This window comes from Rousettus aegyptiacus, unplaced genomic scaffold, assembly GCF_014176215.1.
Source record: "Rousettus aegyptiacus isolate mRouAeg1 unplaced genomic scaffold, mRouAeg1.p scaffold_m13_p_16, whole genome shotgun sequence".
Lineage (NCBI taxonomy): Eukaryota > Metazoa > Chordata > Mammalia > Chiroptera > Pteropodidae > Rousettus > Rousettus aegyptiacus.
The window spans coordinates 17,124,286-17,142,644 of NW_023416291.1; the positions used below are offsets into that span (position 1 = coordinate 17,124,286).

The 18,359-nt window shown below is 35.6% G+C and overlaps 1 protein-coding gene across 12 annotated transcripts in view; it reads left to right on the forward strand.

Annotated features, from left to right (window-relative positions):
• The window catches only part of DCLK2 (doublecortin like kinase 2), a 129,867-nt gene that overhangs the window by 7,884 nt on the left and 103,624 nt on the right, over window positions 1–18,359 (forward strand). For all 12 annotated transcript variants that reach the window (XR_004955029.1, XR_004955031.1, XR_004955032.1 and 9 more), the window contains exon 2: window positions 9,970–10,304. Coding sequence is in view for 8 of the 12 variants with exons in the window: in XM_036234296.1 (XP_036090189.1) it covers window positions 9,970–10,304 (335 nt within the window). In the remaining 4 variants the exon portion in view is untranslated. The remainder of the gene's footprint in view (window positions 1–9,969; window positions 10,305–18,359) is intronic.

Genomic DNA, 18,359 nt, shown 5'->3' on the forward strand with positions numbered 1-18,359 from the left:
TTTTCTAATCCAGGGTTTTAATCCTGTTTTCAATGTCTTCTGCAGCCTAAAGCAGTAGGCTAGTCATATTGTAACTTTTTAGAAGTTACTACTACCTTATAGACTGAAGGATGGGAAAATATCGGTTTGTAAAATCAGTACTTTTCATTATACTACAACATTTACTAACATTTTAAACAAAGTGAGTCAAATATTCTATAGTTATGGCCTACCATGCTACCTTTTGGTTAAATATTGATTACATTATAATCACTTACAACCAAAATATATCACAATAGAAGTTTTAAAATATTGTCATTGGTTTATCTCTTCCTTCACATTGTATGTTTACAAACTTGAGATTTTGTTAATTTTTAAATAATAACTATGTAATTATTCTTAAAAGCAGTGATTGATGCTCCTTTCCCCAGTACCCTTTCTTGACCATCATCTAGGTCTTCTTACTTAACAGTATTTTGCCTCATCTGTTAAAGCAGTGGTCCCCAACTTTTTGGCACCAGGGGCCAGTGCTCCAATGAGAATCTAATGCCTGATGATCTGACGTGGAGCTGAGGCAGTGAGGCTGGTGCTGGGGAGTGGCTGCTGGTAGCCCAGTTCCTAATAGGCCATGGACTGGTACCAGTCTGCGACTTGTAACAAAAAAAGTTACAGAAACTTACTACTGGCTGTACTCATGTTCATTAAGCCTCTGTGCCAGAAAGAACTTGAGAAATAGCCCAATGTAAACTCATCTCTTACTAGTTTTTGTTTTTGTTTTTGTTTTTTGTTTTTGTTTTTTTTTTTTTTAGTGGACAGTTGCAGAGCCATCTTTTTTTTTTTTGTTAAAGCAAAAAATTTCATACTTCATACCCCACTCAGGCATGAAGGCCACCTGAACCTCGTAATGTATGTAAAACACTGAGCAGAGTCCTAACATGCAGTGGCTCTTTGATAAATAGTAGCAGTCCTCAGCATCTTAAACTAAAATCTGTGCCCTTGTAACTGCCCCTGTCCCCACAATTCTAGAGCCACTACTTGGAACTACATAAGTAAGGCTCATCCTACATGGTAGCCCTTCAGATGTTTTGAGACAGTGGTCATAGTTTCCTTTTTCTCCCTAAATAGCACCTTGTTTTTGGACAAACATCTGATTTTGAATCCTTCATCACTTTGCACTGAATCTTTTCAAGTATCTTCATGACCAATCACTTAGTTAAAACTGGGGCCAGTTGCCCTCTTAGAGTGAGATTTAAGGGAGAAGGGTGTTAGCAAAGGTCTCTAGAAGTTTGAGAAATTCTCTTTATCTCTGTGTAGCTGATGATCTGAAAGACTGACCCTATTTCATCATGCCCCAGTTCATTTACAAATGTTATTAGATGGGCACATTTTGGTTTGAAACTCACGGTGTGTGTGTGTGTGTGTGTGTGTGTGTGTGTGTGTGTGTGTGTGTGTGTGTGTGTCTTTAAGATCAGAGTGTTTCTCAAACTTTAGAAATATATGGAATGAAAACAATGTAAAAACCTAACAGCCAGAATGCAGGAGCACAATATTGCCTCAATTACTGTAATTACATTGTTACTTAAATATAAGGTAGGTGTACTTATGTAGGTCTTACCGATATAACCCAAACAAATTGATAATGTAAATACCAGTAAAACTATATAAAGAATAAAAATGCAAAATACCAACATAAAGCTATAGGTACTATTTGCTCAAATTAAATTGTTGTTTCCTATGTGACCACAGTGCTGAATGCTGAGTTCGGCAGGCTGTATTTCAGAATGCCAGGTAATGAGTCAGTTTTGCACTGCTGATGAGTCTTCATTCCTGCAGAGTAAATTATGTCCTCTGGCCTTAACTTGGTGTGCAGATGTCTTTTACATGTGCCAGGTCCACTTTTTCCTTTACTACCAACAAAGTTAAACCACTTGATGCCAAAAGCATTGAGGCTGTGGACACAGAATGGGCCGGCTATACCTGATTTAGAAGCAGTCATTCAGATAGTTCAGAATAGGATGATATAAGCATTTTAATTCTTATCAAAATATGCACATAATTAAAATGGCCATAGTGAACTCTTGTAGATTGTGGGATGTTGGCTCAGTTGTGAGGGGCAAAAAGACAGATAATGGATCTGGTCTGTAGGTTCTGGCCTATCAGGAGATTAGATATAATTACTTTTTTGAGTGGGTAAGTGTTAAAGCTTTTTGATTAGTAAGTAGGATTATTTTTTTTTCTCTTACATAATTTCTTTGGTCTTAAACTCCTCCCAAATTTCAGTGCTAAAACATGGATTCGTGGGCATCCTTCTTCATAGATACTCAGATGTTCAAAGTAGCTGTCGTAGCCCTTTCTTAGTGGATGGTATAGTCTGTAGAGCTGGATGTTACACTAGGAAATGACTTGCCACTTCCTTGTCACTTGTGTTTAAATGCATTGAAAGAGCATCTAAACACAAGTCTTAACAGGGAAAGATCTCATGTTGTGCCCTGAGCCGTACCCTGCAGGAAAGGAAAGGCCATTATATTTATTTCGTTGACGGTGACAGCATAGGACTAGGGCACAGCAGGTGAGTGCGGAGTGGGCACAGTGTCCACGCCAGAGCAGTGTGCTTTGTGTTTACTGAGTCCCAGAAGTTTAAATTCTGGGCACTGTACACTTTGGGTAGAAAGCCCAGTTAAACCAGTTTGCCACGACAGAATAAATCAGTCTTTTTCCTCACACTGTCTGTTTCTTAACCAGCTAGGCTTGGCAACTTGTCTCCGATGGCCTTTCGATGGAGCTCTGCATGGTGTAAGCCACCTGGTAGGACAACCTCACAAATGCTGTGCTCGGTGAAGGACATCAAACCATCTTGTAGGAGCAACGTATCCAACTTGATTTCCCTGGTTACGTTACTGTAGAAGTAAATTTGCTGTTCTTACTTTTGGAAGTTAGGGGAGAATTTAGGTCCCTAAGATTTTTACAGATGTTAGAACTCATGTCAGCCATGCTTTATTTTCCTTCCTCTTTGTCCGTTCTATGCTACCATGTTTAAATTGGGAGGTGGGTTTTTTTTTTCTTCTAACTTTGAAAAGCTCTTATACTATAGACTTGTAAACAAGTTTTCATTTTCATCACAAAATTCAGTACTTCCATTCCAAGAGTTAGGTAGTCTCAATGTCCAAATTTTGTGTAACCGATTCTCTGCCATGAATGGGAAAATAGTTTATAATTTCAAACTATTAGTATTATTAGGCAATTGTATCTATTTTTACAAAGGTGGGTAAGAGACTTCATAGTAACTGATAGAAAAATAGGCTAAAATATACTGTTGTTGAATTTCCAACTGAATAAGTTTGCATGTAGCTATTGTAATTTCTAGCAGTAAGTTGACCTTTCAGATGTGAGGGTTTACTGTGGTTTAGCTATTAAAACATATATATGATTTAAAAACAATATCAAATACAAATATATTAAAATTTATGTGTGTGTGTGTTTGTGTGTATATATGTTAGCTATGTATACACTCGTACATGGGCACATACATTCCATTAATTGAAAGACACATTACATTTATTGAACTAAAAAAGTGCCTTGGACTCTTGACACTTTGATGGCCTGAAGTGAAGAATAACTGTTAGTAGGTACTAGGTAGGTGGCCCTCATATCCTTATTTTTTTATATGCCTTCTGTTGCCTTTTGATGAACTGGCATGACCTGTGACTCAGACCATGCATGATGCCTCTCAGGAGGCTGACCCTCATTCTTTGTAGATAGCTACATTGAGCAAATATTTTACCCAGAAGTAATACAAATCTGAACCAGGAGATGTGTGAGTTTGTTTTAGAAATATACATTTTTGTTAAAATTTAGACATATTTTTAATACTTGTTATGTATCAGGGTACTATTAAGCTAGGTGTGGGTAAAGTGAAGGTACAGTCAGTTTTTTTCAAGAAGCTTCCAGTCTAGGCAGTGGTTTGTAATGAGAGATTGTTTTTGGAGTGACTTGTGAAATTTTTAAAAACCTACCCACATATTCTGGTATCACCTTCCAGCGATTCTGGTTCTGTTGAACTGTGGTGAGGAGTGGGTATCTGTACTTACACAACAAAATCACCTGATTTAAAAAAAAAATTTCTCCATTTGTAACCCCTGGAAGAGATAAAGAATAAATGATTATGAGAAATTAACACTTCATAAGCTCAAGGTATAAGAGTACCCAAGAGTGACATAATTTTTTAAAATTTTATTTTAAAATTATGAAGTATACATACAGAAACTTTATAAACACATGCATAGCCTAGTGAGCTATTATGAAGCGAACACCTTTACGATTACTAGCCATGTCAAGAACAGTACTGCCAGCCTCTCAGATGCTCTCAGTGTGTCCCTTTCCAGTTATAAATCTTCCAAGGTAATAGTAGCCTGACTCTTGCTTTTCTTTACATATTTGGCACCAATGAAGACGTCCCTAATCAATATAGTTTAATTTTGTCTACTTTGAACTCGACAGGAATTCCATCATACTGCATGTATTCTTTTGCCATCTTTGCTCACCATCGTTTGTGAAATTCATCTAAGTTCTTGCATACAGGTTACTTGTTCATTTTCATTACCGTATAGTAGTATATGACCACACCCCAGTCTTTGATGGATAAGCGGATTGATTCTCGTCTTTGGCTATTGAGCTTTACTTCTGTGAACACGCATGTATAGCTGTGTTTGTATGTGTTGTGTAGAGAGAGAATGAAGCGAGTGAATATATATTCTCCTCATTCGTATCAGTTTCTCCAGGGTACTTTCCTGGGGTGGATTTCAGGGTCACTTGTATATGTTTTCTTAGTAATAGATAATGCCAACCTGTTTTCTTGCTAAGCAATTGAACCAATTTAAAAACCTTCCAGCATACATGAAAGGTCTGCTTTACTTCCTTGCCAGTGGCAATTAATCTTTAATGGAACAGTAAAAAAGAGGCAGGGCAGGGGGAGGAGGAAGGTTATTTTAGATACATAAGAAGGAATGAGAATAAGAGGTATGATGAGTTTGGAAGGAAATTGCAAATATACTGTTATGACACTAACTTAGAAACCTGCGGGAAAGTAGTGGGAGATGAGGCTCAAAGTGTGGTGTGCTGCGGAGTTTGTCCTGTAGTCTAAAGGCAACGAAGCAGGCAAGAGACATCAGATGTACATTTTAGAAAACTTGCTGTGACATCTATGTGGAGGATGAGGGGGTGAGGCCTGATGCAGGGAGTTTATTCTAATCCAAGGGAGAAATGAGGGGAGGAAGGCTTGAGGAGGACAGAGCCCAGAAGTGCTTGGATCAAAGTCAGTGGTGTTCCCAATTCTGCTGAATGTGGGGAAAGGGAGAAGAGAAGTGGAACCTTGGTTTTTGCTTAGGTGACTGTACAGGTGGTGATTTCATTCAGTAAGTTGTAGAATTCAGGGAGAGGAGAGTTTGAGGTCAGGATGGCAACGATGGGATGTGCAGTTACTTTTAGACATGTAACGTGTGAGATATCCATAGGTTATCTAGTAGAGAGGTTATGTAAGTGCTTTGAACTCAAAAGAAAGGACTAGGTTGGGGGTGTCCTCAATGTTTGAGTCCTCAGGGTATAGCTGGTGGTTGAAGCCGGGGGCTAGGGTGGGGGTGGAGACTCTGAGGGGAATAAGGGATGCCTGGATGGGTGTGAGTCAAGGATCCTGGAAAGCAGACCAGGAAGGAGCAATCAAAAAAGAGGTAAATCAAAAGAAATTAGATCATGGAGCTAAGGAGGAAAGGGTCTGCAGGAAGAGGATCATGACTGGTGACCAATGCCCTCAGAAAACGATTGGAATTAGAAAGATGTGCTTTGTATTTAGCCGCTGAGAAAGAAGTCCCTGGGGATCGAGGCAAATAGCGTTTCAGCCAGCGGGGTGCAGGGAGCAAAAGCCATGCTGCAGTGGCCTAGGAGCACGCACTGGGTGAGGAAGAAGAAAAACGGATGAGTGCTTTTATGTTTCAGTTGTAGTTGGCATTCAATATTAGTTTCCAGGTGTATAGCGTAATGGTCAGACATTTATATAACTTACAAAGTGATCCCCCCAATAAGTCTAGTACCCACCTTGAATAGGAGGCGATTAATTTGGTTAAGGGTAAAAATGAATAGTTAACAAATACCTACATTGTATTACACAGTTGTGGACACTTAGTGTGTTAACCTGCTAAATATGAAGTAATACCAATGTCTTAGAACAATACCACTGAAATTCCCTTTCGTTGAGTCTTAAAGGAAGTTGAAAGACTTTTTGTTCCGTACAATGCTTGGAAATAAATTGTATAATCAGCTTATGATTCTTCCCATCCCCCGTGTACAGAAAGGAAATCCTCTCTGTATGTAGTATTCACGTGGTCATAATTTTCAAAATGATTTCCTCTTAATGTCTCATGGTCAAAGAATTATTAGAGAGTGGCAGGGCACATGTTCACATGTGTGCATGGTAGTGGGAGAGAGAATAAATATGCAAATGAGAATGAATGTATTTCAGTCTGTTCAGCCAAAGACCAGGAACATAGCTATAGTTGAGTAGGTTGGGCTTAGTACTCATATTACGCATCGCAGCAAGGAATAGTGGCCATACTGTGAGACCATGGGGTGTCTCAGCAAGTGAGTGTTATACCTGTCGGAGAATTTGAGCTTGGGTTGGGTAATTTCAGGGAGGACCTTAGGAAGCAGGGACTCGTTCTGTCTTTGGGTGCTGTCAGAAGGTTGGATAATTCTATGGTTGGGTTTCATTAAGTCTTCTAGGGAGGGCAAACTAGATTGAGGAGGAAGCTACAGGTGGTGAAGAAGTAGCTAGCAGTCACCCGTTGAGTATGAGAGGGGGATGTTCGGCGTTGCATAGGTTGCACAGTGACCTTGTTTTTGTGTCACTTTATCATAGTCTCAGAGTGACTTTGACATAGATATTCTGTGAGATATTTCCCACAGGAGAACCCAGGTCTGACTGTGTCAGATCCGCTTGTAATGACGTTGAGTCTAGCCGTGAATGTCAGATCATTTCTTGACTTCAGACTGCTTTATTATTTTATCCATATATCTCACATGTGTATATACAAACACATTTAAATCCTAGTTTCACTCTAACTTTTAATGAGATCATGTCCTTTTCTTGCTTTGGCAATTATGGTATTTACATGTATTGGTTAGAGTTTTAAAATAATTCTCTCCTAATGTTTTATATCAATATAGCAAGACTCATTACCTTAGGATATACTTTTTCAGCTGAATTAGTAGCATAAAATGCACTTCCACTTGGAAAAAGTGTTATATTTCTGGGGAATGAACAGAAAACAGATGGAAAGTGGGTGGTGATGGGGACTGACAGGTGGGGCATTTTCAGAAATAATTAAAGGATAGAGTGGACAGAAATTAATGTCGGGATATAGGATGTAGGGAAGCCAGAAGAGTGAAGGATGACGCCTAGCTTTCTGGGAGGAAAGGAGGAGTGACAAGTTGGCGGGGGAGTAATAATCTTACACAAGAGTCCCTACAATAGTATGAATCGGGTTAGGGGGAGGCTGATTGCTTGTAGTCAATTTGTAGATGCCTGGTATCTAAGAGAATGATATTTATTGTTTGGTTAACAGCAGGAGCTGTAACTGCCCAAAGAACCAAAATCTTAAATTCTTTTGTTGGCATGTACTCTCTCCCTGTCGGCAAACATATACAAGTGACAAAATTGCAATCAGGTATTTGATCTGGGCGAGACTATATAACAAGGCGGCTGTTGTTACAAAGTCTGATATCTGTATTATAGGAGTTTATGTGTCCAATGTACAGAAACACAAGTCTGACATCAAACCGTGTCCTGAAGTTCTGTGCTGAAATGCTAAATGCCAGTGATGCCAAAGTCAGTTTCGTGCCATGTCAGTCAGTACCTAGCAGGTGAGCTGGCACATAGTAGGTATTCAGTGCATATTGTGAAGAGGACTCTAGGCTTAACAGAAAAGTACTCTATGAACTATTGTTTGCATCTCCTGTGGATGCATGGTGAGGCTGGTTCAAAACTTTATACATTACAGAACTGATCTATGAGTTTTTAATAGAAACATTATGAAGGGAGGAAGGGAAAGATGGAAGGAATTAAACTCTACCTGTAACCACACAAACAAATCAAAAGACAGACTTCCTTTGCCTGTTGTCATTCTGACATTCCGAACTTGTGTAAAGAGGCAAAATCGAGACAAATTTAGAAGGCAGTTCTCCTGATTAATATGTTGACTGTGCCAGGACTAGGTTGATACAGAATTCTGACATAGTAAATTTCTCTTGTTTTCTTTTTGCCATTGTCTTTTCTTTCTATTTTGGAAGGCTTTTCCCCAGCTGACTTCTCTCCGCTCTTAAAAAAAAAAAAAAAAAAGTCACCTTTTCTTGCTTTAAGGTCCTTTATTTTCTGCCATTTTAATATTTTGGATCAGAACATAGAATTAAATGTTTATCATAAGTAAAAATAGGAACAGCTTTTCAATGTGAGAGTTGCTTTCTTTATAAAGTTAAAGCACAATCATAATTGTTTACTTTTGCACATTAATACATGCATGTAATGTATATTTCTACTTTATTAAATTTATAACTATTTTTGAAATTATGTGACATTGCCAGATCATTACCCTATGAAAAGTGATTTAAATAAATCTACAGAAATGAAAACATCTCTCAGTGGTGATGGTTGAGCTAGGTTTCAGGTTACTGGTATAGATGCTGAGTTAAAGCCTGTGACTGGCTCCGTAGTTTTTTTGGACAGGGGCCCTATTATACTTTTAAATAAAAGATATTACTCCTCTTTTTAGACCCTTCTTGTATGCTTGATCTATTTCTGAATTCTTTGTGTGCCATTTGGAGTCTTTAAGTTCTTCAATAATCAGTTTCAAGAAATACTGATAATAGTAAAATATAATAGGTTTTCCTCAGGAATTCTCTTTCACTTTTTTTTTTTTAAATTTAAGCAGCCACAGCATTTGAGGCTTGTATCACATAATTACAATATTAAGAATGGGACATACAGAATAGGGGAAAAATAATGGATTCTTTTCAAATTAAAAAAATCCGAGAGAAAATCTTAAGAGTATAAACCCTCTTGTATGCCAAAAAGTTGAAACTAAAAGAATTATAATTTAAAAACATTAACTATAATTTTTCAATGAAAAATTATGTTTCAACATACGATTTTGAGGCTTAAAATTAACACTGAATTGGTAAATCACTTGACAAATAGTATGTTTTTATGTTTTAATAAAAATTGAGCTAAAGGCTACATGAGTAATGAACATATCATTTTAACTGCTTAATATCCTTTTCCATTTCAGCAGATATAGGAAAGATTACCTATTAAAACTAATTATTTTAAATTCACATTTTTTAATTAAGAAAAAATGCCCGAGGTATGTTTCTTCGAGCTGTCAAAACTCTCCTTTACAGTGCTTTGTTAGTTGAGCAAATGATCCTATAATCGAATATAATTTAGTCAGCTATGTGAGGATGTGATCATTCTTTGATTAAGACTGAAATCTATAATTGAAGGAGGAAACTACTTTGTTATATATGACTATATTATTTTGTGATATAATTCTTTCTGCCAGATGAAAAAATTTTAAAACAATTAAATTAGTTAATAGACTTTTGAAACTAGGAAGTACTTTAGAATTCGCTTCAACACATTCACTTTATAGATAATGATATTGAGGACCAAATTGTAGCAGAATTATCCAGTGTAAAGTAGTGATAAATAAAACCCAGATCTCTCTTCTTTCTTTATCCAGTGCATTTCATTCTATGATGCATGTTACCGTCTCAAAACCAATCTAGATGCTCTTGAAAATGAAGGGAGGGTGGGGAGTGCCAGTGGTAAAGGATGTTAATCACCTTCAGTGAACCTGCTGAGTTTAGTCTACTTAATGGGTCTTCAGTGTTTGTTCTCCCACGGTAGGAATAATCATGCTAATTAAGCCGATTTTTGTTTTTTAGGTGAGAGTTATGTGTGTGCATCAAACGAACCGTTTCGTAAAGTCGATTACACCAAAAACATTAATCCAAACTGGTCTGTGAACATCAAGGGTGGAACGACTCGAGCCTTGGCTGCTCCCTCCTCGGTGAAAAGTAAAGTGAAGGAAAGCAAAGATTTCATCAAACCCAAGTTAGTGACTGTGATTCGAAGTGGAGTGAAGCCTAGAAAAGCTGTGCGCATCCTTCTGAATAAGAAGACTGCTCATTCCTTTGAACAGGTCTTAACAGATATCACCGAAGCCATTAAGCTAGACTCGGGAGTGGTCAAGAGGCTCTGCACGCTGGACGGGAAGCAGGTAAGACGTTTCGAGCCCCCAGCTCTCTTTCTTTTAAACTCTCCTTGTACTGTGGTGGTAAAATGTGTGACGATATGATTTTTGTAGTCTATTGGATGTTATTTTACTAGCCGTGTTTGAGAGGTGTAAGTGTGTGCATTAGTTTTTATCATGAAAAATGTAAGTGTATGTATAGAGAAATCTGTCTGTGTTTCTGACAGTCACTAGAAGAGAAATGTAAACATCTGAGGGAAAAGTGTGCATCCAAGAGCCTTCCTACATTAGGTGGTATGTTGTCTATTTAAGAATAAAGATATCTGTTGACTAGTAAAGTCATTATGGGTTTGAGTAAATCACAAGTGTCGAAATGAAAAATATTTAACATTTTTAGAAAAGTTCCTCCCCACTTACATATAATGGAAAATACATTGCAAAGAAAGTACTTTTAGGGGAATGTTCATGTGAATTTCATAGGGAAGGATGGAGGTAATTAATCAGCATTTCTGAAAAGTATACACAAATTACACAGGAAAATGCAAGCCAAGTTATGGTAACGATATACCAGGAAAAGGGGGGGGGGCAGATTGCAAGAATGCATGAATAGCAGTTACACAAATATTGAGTTTTGCCACAATCAGATTATCATTCCTAAAGAGGAAACATGTGGCTTCTGAGGTGTATTTTTTCCTAATTTAAATAAGGTCAAATTGTTTACATTACGTAAACATTATAGTTTCCAACATTCAATTTGTTTCTTCATTCCATTTTGTTTCTTCCCTTGAAAATAATTTAATTTGAAGTGTTTGGCTCATGTGCTGAGAATGAATAATGTGAAACACTGGAACAGTGTCTTCTGGGGAAAAAAGTAGTTTTCTAATTTTGTGAAAATGGATTTAGTTACTAAGTTGTTTTCTGAAACATTATCAAAAAGTTTAAGTTTTAAAATTTCAGTAGATTATATATAGGTTAAATTACTTCTTAAATTAATGATTAGAAGGTTGTCTAACACCACAACAATCTACCGCAACACAGTTCCTAGTATGACTGGAAATAAACACTTTACAAATTGAATTAATAGCACACCACAACACAGAACACCTTAAGATTTATTCTGAAAGTATGTGAAAATAAATTAGACCATAAGACACAAAGATGAGATAAGTCATATAACTAATTCTTTGTGGACACAGTAAAGACAAAAACAGAGAGACAAATATTTAAGATACCTAACAAAAGGAAAAATGAAAATTATGAGTGAGCCAAATTAGAAAACCTAAATGGCATATAAACAGTAAGTGCAAATAAGATTTAAAAAATTGAAACTCAGATTTGTAAATCTCCAAATGAATGTTCTTCTGGGAGAAATTTAAATAAATTGAACATCTAATTGAAATAATCATAGCAATTTTAGTCATTATCCAAAAAATTATTCTCAAAAAGGCTCCAGATTAGAAATAGTTATATGTAAAGATGTTAAGCACAAGCAACCACATATCATCAACATATTAAAGAATAATACACTGCTATCGGTAGGATTTCTGATAGAAATTAAAGCATGGTTTACTATTAAGAAACCTGTTACTACCTGGAATCTAGAAGATAAAGCGTAATAGCACATGTAATCCCAAAAAGATGTCAAAAAAACATTTGACAAAATACAAAATCTGTGTCCAGTTAGAGGTTTAGTAACAAAAACGGAAGGTGAATTCTCTAAGACTAAAAAGAAAAATCCCCATCTGAAACAATAAATGTATGTATTAGTAAACAAATGCCATACTAGAAGTATTACTATGACAGGTCCAAGGTTAGGATGCCTGACAGCACCAGTATTCAACATTCTTCTATACATTGTTCCTGATTTTTATTTATAGTTTAATTGCAATTTTAATAAGAATCTAAATGAATTTTTGGGGGGAGTGGGGGAGAGAGACATCTGACAAAGTGATTTTAAAAGTTAATCTGGAAAAATAAGGCAGAACATTTTTGGAAATAATGATGAATGGGCTCTCATGCAATCAGATATTAAATCACCATCCTCATACCATACCAAAAATAAATTCCAGGTGTTTTAAAAATAGATGTCAAAATGAAACAAAAGAACTAAAAGAAAAGATATGTCAATAGTTATGTTGAGATGGGAAAAGACTTTCTAAGCCTGAAAGTAGTGGGACGATCACACAGGGAAAGGCTGGTCAGACAACATAAAAGTTAGAACTTTCTAGATGCCGTAAGCAAGGGTTATATGCTTTTATATTGAGCTATCGTAGCTTAATAAAAAAAAAAAAATACTGCAATGGCAAGATGGGTAAAAGACCAAACAATTTGAAAAGGTATATTTATAAATACTAAGCATAAAAATTGCTCAATCTAAGTAAGTCTAAACTAAAGCAATGATATATATTTTTAGTATTTCAAATTGACATGATTTTGAAAAAGAAAATGTCCATTCTTTTTTAATATGAAGTGAATTGACATTCTCAAAGAATGATGGAAATGTAAAGTTCACAATCTTTATGGAAAGCACTTTGTTTTGTACAACTATACAAACATTCTTACTATTTGAACTAGTAAGTTAACTTTTAGGACTTTATCTTGACTAGCCTGAGATACAAACATAATTATGCAGAGAAATTTCATCCCAGCAGCAAGAGCAAAAGATTGGAAACAATTTAAAATCCCTAAAGTAGAAAACACTTAAATGATATCACCATAGAATTAATAGTATTAGCCATTGAAAATTATGTTTGGGGAAATTTTTTAAGACAAGGGAAAATATTAAGTGGAAAAAGCAAGAAAAAAACCTCTATAGGATGTTTTCGATTTCGTTTTAAGAAAAAAAGTAGAGGAATGTTTTTTTAAACGAATTCAGAAGGAAGCACAATTATAGTTGCCATCAGAATCCAGTATTTACTCTTCTGATTTCTACTACTTCTTCCTCATGTTTCTTTAGAAGCAAAAACTCAAGCACTGAGAAAGAAAACAAAGACTGATTTCAATCAAATTGTGGAAATGGAAACATTCTGAGTTAATCCTTGAAATTTTGGCACGTGGCTATAAATGTTACAGGTATCACTTTGGTCACTGTTTATAACTTATAGAACTTAAACATCATTTGCCATGTGCAAAACAAGAAATACTTTTAAACTTCCAAATACAATATTTCTTTGGAAAAATTATAGACTTTATTTTTGATAGACAGAACTTTGGATATGGTATTTTCCATATCCAGGTATCTTTAAAAGCTGTAACTTTCTTGGTGCCAATTCAACATCTGTGCTATAGGCAGACTTGCTGTTTAAAACTTCAAGTCTGTTTTTTGATTGATATATGTTATAAATATAAAAAGAACATTAAATCTTGCTTTGAAGTAGCATAAAATATTTGTCTTATGCTTAAGATTAATGTAAACCTTTTAATGGGCAGTGTTCATTTTGACTTTATTTTCTAAATTTTTTTTTATGGGTATGTAAAACTATCTGCTTTCTGAAAATTCTCAAGAAAAAGACACCTTTGATTAGGTAAAGAAAAAGGAATGAGAAAGGAACTAAGATCTGTTAATGAGTTGTCCCTGCACAAAATTTTAGCTCTCTGCCTTAACTTTTATATTCTTTTCTGGTTATTTCCTACTGACATCTGTTGTTTTCATCTTAAATTAATATTATCTTCGACACAAGGATAGAGATTAATTTATAGGCAGTTCATCATGAACAGTCACTGATTCCCCACTGACACCTACGTTAGTATTTTAAGGGGCCCTGGTTATCTTTCATGGGCTTAAAGCTTTTCTGATTGAGGAGGCAATGATGCGGCATGTACTACTAGCATTTATGTTGTTAAAACCCTGTCCCCAGAATCTTCCGTCAAAATGAATGATCACATCTTCCTAGTAGTTATTGACTTCATTTATGAGGTGTGACTTTCTTAGTACAACTAAATCATGTACTTTATATCGAATAAAATCAAATTTTAGGCTTCTATCCATGGTTAACTTTTGGATTTTCTTTAGTGTAGAGCAGTGGTTCTCAACTGGGACATTTTTGCCCCAGAGGACATTTAGCAGTGTCTCGAGTCATTTTTTGATGTCATGACTGGGGACAGGGATTCTACTGATATGTAATAGGTAGAGGCTAGGGATGCTGCTAACCATTCCATAAAAACTAAAGAACAGACACAACATAATTTTTTGAGGTCTAAAGTGTGCATAGCACTGAGATTTAGAAATCCTGGTATAAAGTGAGATGATTCAAAGGGAAATGATACTTGTTTGAATATTGACTTAATCAGTCAGACCACATGCAAAACTTTATTTCAGAACTTATAGATTTTCACTTAGCCTGTCTGTCTACTTTTTATCTAACTGAGGCGACTGTGCTGGAATGTCATAGTTTATCGTCTTTTTTTGTCCTGGATTTCCATCTGTTTGTCTTTGTTGTGTGAGGCTGACATGCAGTTGGGGAGTACAGCTTCACAGGGGATTAAATAAAGATATCCCAAGTGGTTTTACATATATTTAAAGAGAAGTCTAAGAAATTTAATCTCGTGGGGTTTTAAGTATTAAATGCTTAAAAGCAGTGTGATGATGATCATTTTTTAAAAATAGCATATTTGTAGATGGGATGACTAGAAAAATGTTCTGTAAATAGATGTCATGCCTATTAAATAATTTTTAAACTCACAACTAATTGAGGTTAAATGCTTTATTTTTGTTTTCAAATGAAAGCTGCTTGAACTTTTAAGGAAATGTTTAGGACAGCAAGGTTTACTTTAAAATATTTTCAAAAGTCAGTGACTTTCTTATAATAAACTGCAACAATGGAGTTCTTTAAAAAATGTCTTTATTCTTTTAAGGGACTGAAAGATCCAAATATAGCTTTAGTCCACATGTGTAAAAAATCCTAACTCTTAACTTTCCCAGAAACAGCAGAGTTTTAACATAAAAGAAACATATTTAGTGGAATTTTGGAACAAGTTGATTCTTGTCATGGGCAGAGGCAAAACAGACTCAGAAATTGCTAGCAGTTGATGCTTTGTGGGTAAAATACTTCCAGACTTTGGGACCACTGCCAGCCTTAGGATGCCCACGTGCAGTGGGTTCTCCTTGGGGAGCATGGAGTGCCTCCATCTTATCAGTCATCTTAGGGTTTATGAAGGTTTCCATCCTCACTTTCAAAGAAATATTTCATGGTTAGCATAGTATTAATAATATTCATCTTGTACCTTTAACTTTTCTGGTATTACAGTTTCTAGTGAAGGTTTATTTCTTGGTAATGACCTAACCATTCTTATTTAAAGCAATCTTTCCAAAAGCTGCTACATCAAATGATTGATATCTATTCATAACTATTTTCTACAATTTAATCCTGATGTAATTTTTCCTTGAAGTAGTCAGGGCAGAGTTTGGTTTTAATTCTCACATTGTTCCAAATGCGTGCATTTTCTTTTGTAGATAATAGAAATCCAGACAACTGTGTTTTGTCTTACTAGATATACCTCTGTAGTGGGGTAACCCTGATGTGTCTCAAGTAATGGAAAATTATCCCAATTAGTAATCAACAGACTGAAGAGTAGTGGGATTTTTCAACACAGCAGGAAGCTCAAGTATATAGAAAGGAAGAAAATGTTCATTTGTTCTTTGAGCCCTGATCTGAGCAGATTTTTTTAAAAAGCAGGTTGTAGGTGGAGGCTTAATCTTTGTTTCTGATGTTACGAACCCCTCTTTTCAAAGAGTGATCTCACAGGTGGGAAGAAAGGAGGAAGCACTTTGCGGAAGTAGAGTTTGTGTTTTGCCATCCTGGTATCTGTTGTATAAGTAATTTCTCCTGACCTTAAAGAATATTTTCTCCCTTTTAATGGGAAACCGAAGGAAAACACTTCAATCCTGTTAGTAGTTACTGCAGTAACAAATTAAGAGATGTGGAAGAAGAACGATTTTAGCTCACAATAAATTATGCAAAGTAAAGTGTAGATGAGATAAAAATGACGTCACTGCACGCTCGTTTGTCTCCTTATCCTTTTGATATCTAAACTGGAGTAATGCATGGAGCATAAAAGATTGTGTTAAATGCATTTCGTCTTTGTTCTAAGTGTATTTTTCATTGTTTATAATAATCGATTATTAAACTATATTTTGTTAACATATGTGTTTTACAATGCTTATAATAGCTAACGACTTAATTAGCTAATATATAAAAGCTAATAGCTTGATGTGTCAGGCATATGATAATGCTTTCTATTAATCTTCTCCATTAATAGTCACAACAACCTTGTGAGTTAGGTATTATAATTCCTATTTTACTTTGGGGAAATCGAAACCAAGAGAAATCAAGGAACCTATTCAAAACCATACAGCCAGTGGTGGAGCTGGATTCATAGCCAAGAAGTGTGATTCTAGACCGGTACTCTTGACAAACGTGCTGTGAGCCCTCTGTGGACAGGCTCTGTGGAGGTCATCAGTGGTAACGATGAGGGACAGGAAACCGAACTAATAAGCTACTCAGATTATTTAAAACATTTTTTTAGGTTTTAGAGTGATACAATTTTACCTGGGGTTTATCTAAATCTGTGTAATAATAGGTTGTCAAAATAGTGGTCAAACTATTGTTTGAGAAGGATTTGAAAAATGAAAAAGTAGGTTGAGTGATTATATGCTTGACAAAAAGACAACTCTTAAAGTTATTTTACAGATTTAATTTTTAAAAATTAAAGAATGTAGCATTGCAGGAAATTTAGAAAATATAGGAAAAATGCACAGTCCTTCTGTTTTAACAGTCTTATAATTGAGTATTTCTATCCATATTTTCATATTCACTTTTTTTAAGACATAACTACCCATGTAAAACTTGTACATTTCTACTGTAAAAATTCCGATGATTCAGAGAAACACAGAGTGAAAGTTTCTTTTCACGTCTGCCCTTCTTCCCTAACTTTATTCTACTTCTTAAAAGGAACCACTAATAACAGTTTTGTTAATGCAATTTAAATACATATGTACACACAGTTTTTATATAAAGTGGTTTTAATATGTAATCCTGTATCCTGTTCTTTCTCACTTATTAATCATATTCTTCTATGTTACATGGTCTTCAGATTTCATGCTTAAGTGACCGAATAATGTTCCATTGGTGAGGTATGTTATAATTTAACCTATGGTTGGACATTTTGGTTATTTCCAGTTTTTCATTCTTTTATTCTCCAATCATTTTGTTGCCCATAGATTTTAATATGCTTTGGATCATTTCCTTTCCTTAGAATGGATTCCTAGAGGTTGATTTCTAGAAGAGATTTAAGTTTTGGGGGCTTGAGAGATACCATCAAAGCTGTAGATGAAAAGTTGTCCTAGTTGACAGTACTACTGGCAAGTGCCCCAGAATTTCTGTAGCTGGGAGAGACTTCAGAAAGGATTAGATGTGACAGCCAGGCACAATGTGCATAATTATTCTGTTGCGTGGAGAAACACATTCTGTGCAGTTGTAGCCCACCTGCATTCCTCTTACCATTTCTGCCTTTGCTACTTTTGGTTCTAGAAAATAGTTTGAGAAAAGCCAGTTGACCTGTGTAATGCCTACCAACTTCAGTTGATAACGTTAAGCTTAATAGGGAGAACAAAAAGGAAATTAAAAAAAAAATGCAAATAGTACACATTATGAAACTATGTGGCCTTAATCTTGAATTGAAAGACCTATCACTTCATACAGTGTTTGCTTTATAATCTTTGTAGATGCCAAAAATTCCTGAGTGTGTCTCTGGTATTTAGTGAATTCAGGTAACTTTTGCTTTGGGATATTTTGACTCAGAATCGAGTCCAGATTACTTGAAAGAGATGCTTTGCAAAGTTAATTGATGGATTTTGGTGGGCGGCTAATTTTTGGATTTGTTGTGTTGTTTTCATAATACATCACTAATGTCTGCTAATCACAATTTCTACCAATATATAGTATTATTTTACAACTCTTATTAGATTTCATGAAAGGGTCATTAATTCATCATGCCTTATGGTAAAAACAAGGATGGCTGCCAAGTCAGTATAGTATTTTAGAGTGTATAACTGATATAGGACATTATTTAGTTCAGCTTGCT